The sequence below is a fragment of the Poecilia reticulata genome, unplaced genomic scaffold (genome assembly GCF_000633615.1).
Source record: "Poecilia reticulata strain Guanapo unplaced genomic scaffold, Guppy_female_1.0+MT scaffold_233, whole genome shotgun sequence".
Lineage (NCBI taxonomy): Eukaryota > Metazoa > Chordata > Actinopteri > Cyprinodontiformes > Poeciliidae > Poecilia > Poecilia reticulata.
In genome coordinates this window covers 229,908-230,294 of record NW_007615027.1, presented here as the reverse complement: position 1 = coordinate 230,294, position 387 = coordinate 229,908, and the positions used below count along the sequence as shown (strand labels likewise).

Genomic DNA, 387 nt, shown 5'->3' with positions numbered 1-387 from the left:
TGATGGTTCCCCTGCTGATGGTCCCCCTGCTAATGGTCCCTCTCCTGCCCGGTTCAGGTGCGTTTTCTGGAGCAGCAGAACAAGATGCTGGAGACGAAGCTGGAGCTGCTGCAGTGTCAAGGTGTGAGTCGCTCCAACGTGGAGCCGCTGTTCGAGGCCTACATGGCGGCGCTGCGGCGGCAGAACGACCTGGTGAACAACGACAAAACCAAACTGGACGGGGAGCTGAGGAACATGCAGGGCCTGGTGGAGGACTTCAAGCACAAGTACACACACAGAGACACACACAGAGACACACACAGAGACACACAGAGACACACAGAGACACACACAGAGACACACACACACAGAGACACACACAGAGAACCACACAGAGACACACACACA

The 387-nt window shown here is 56.3% G+C and overlaps 1 protein-coding gene across 1 annotated transcript in view; it reads left to right on the top strand.

Annotated features, from left to right (window-relative positions):
• LOC103460368 (intermediate filament protein ON3) overlaps positions 1-387 on the top strand; it is a 17,201-nt gene that overhangs the window by 8,295 nt on the left and 8,519 nt on the right. The window contains exon 3 of the mRNA XM_008402496.2: positions 58-266. Coding sequence (XP_008400718.1) covers positions 58-266 — 209 coding nt within the window. The remainder of the gene's footprint in view (positions 1-57; positions 267-387) is intronic.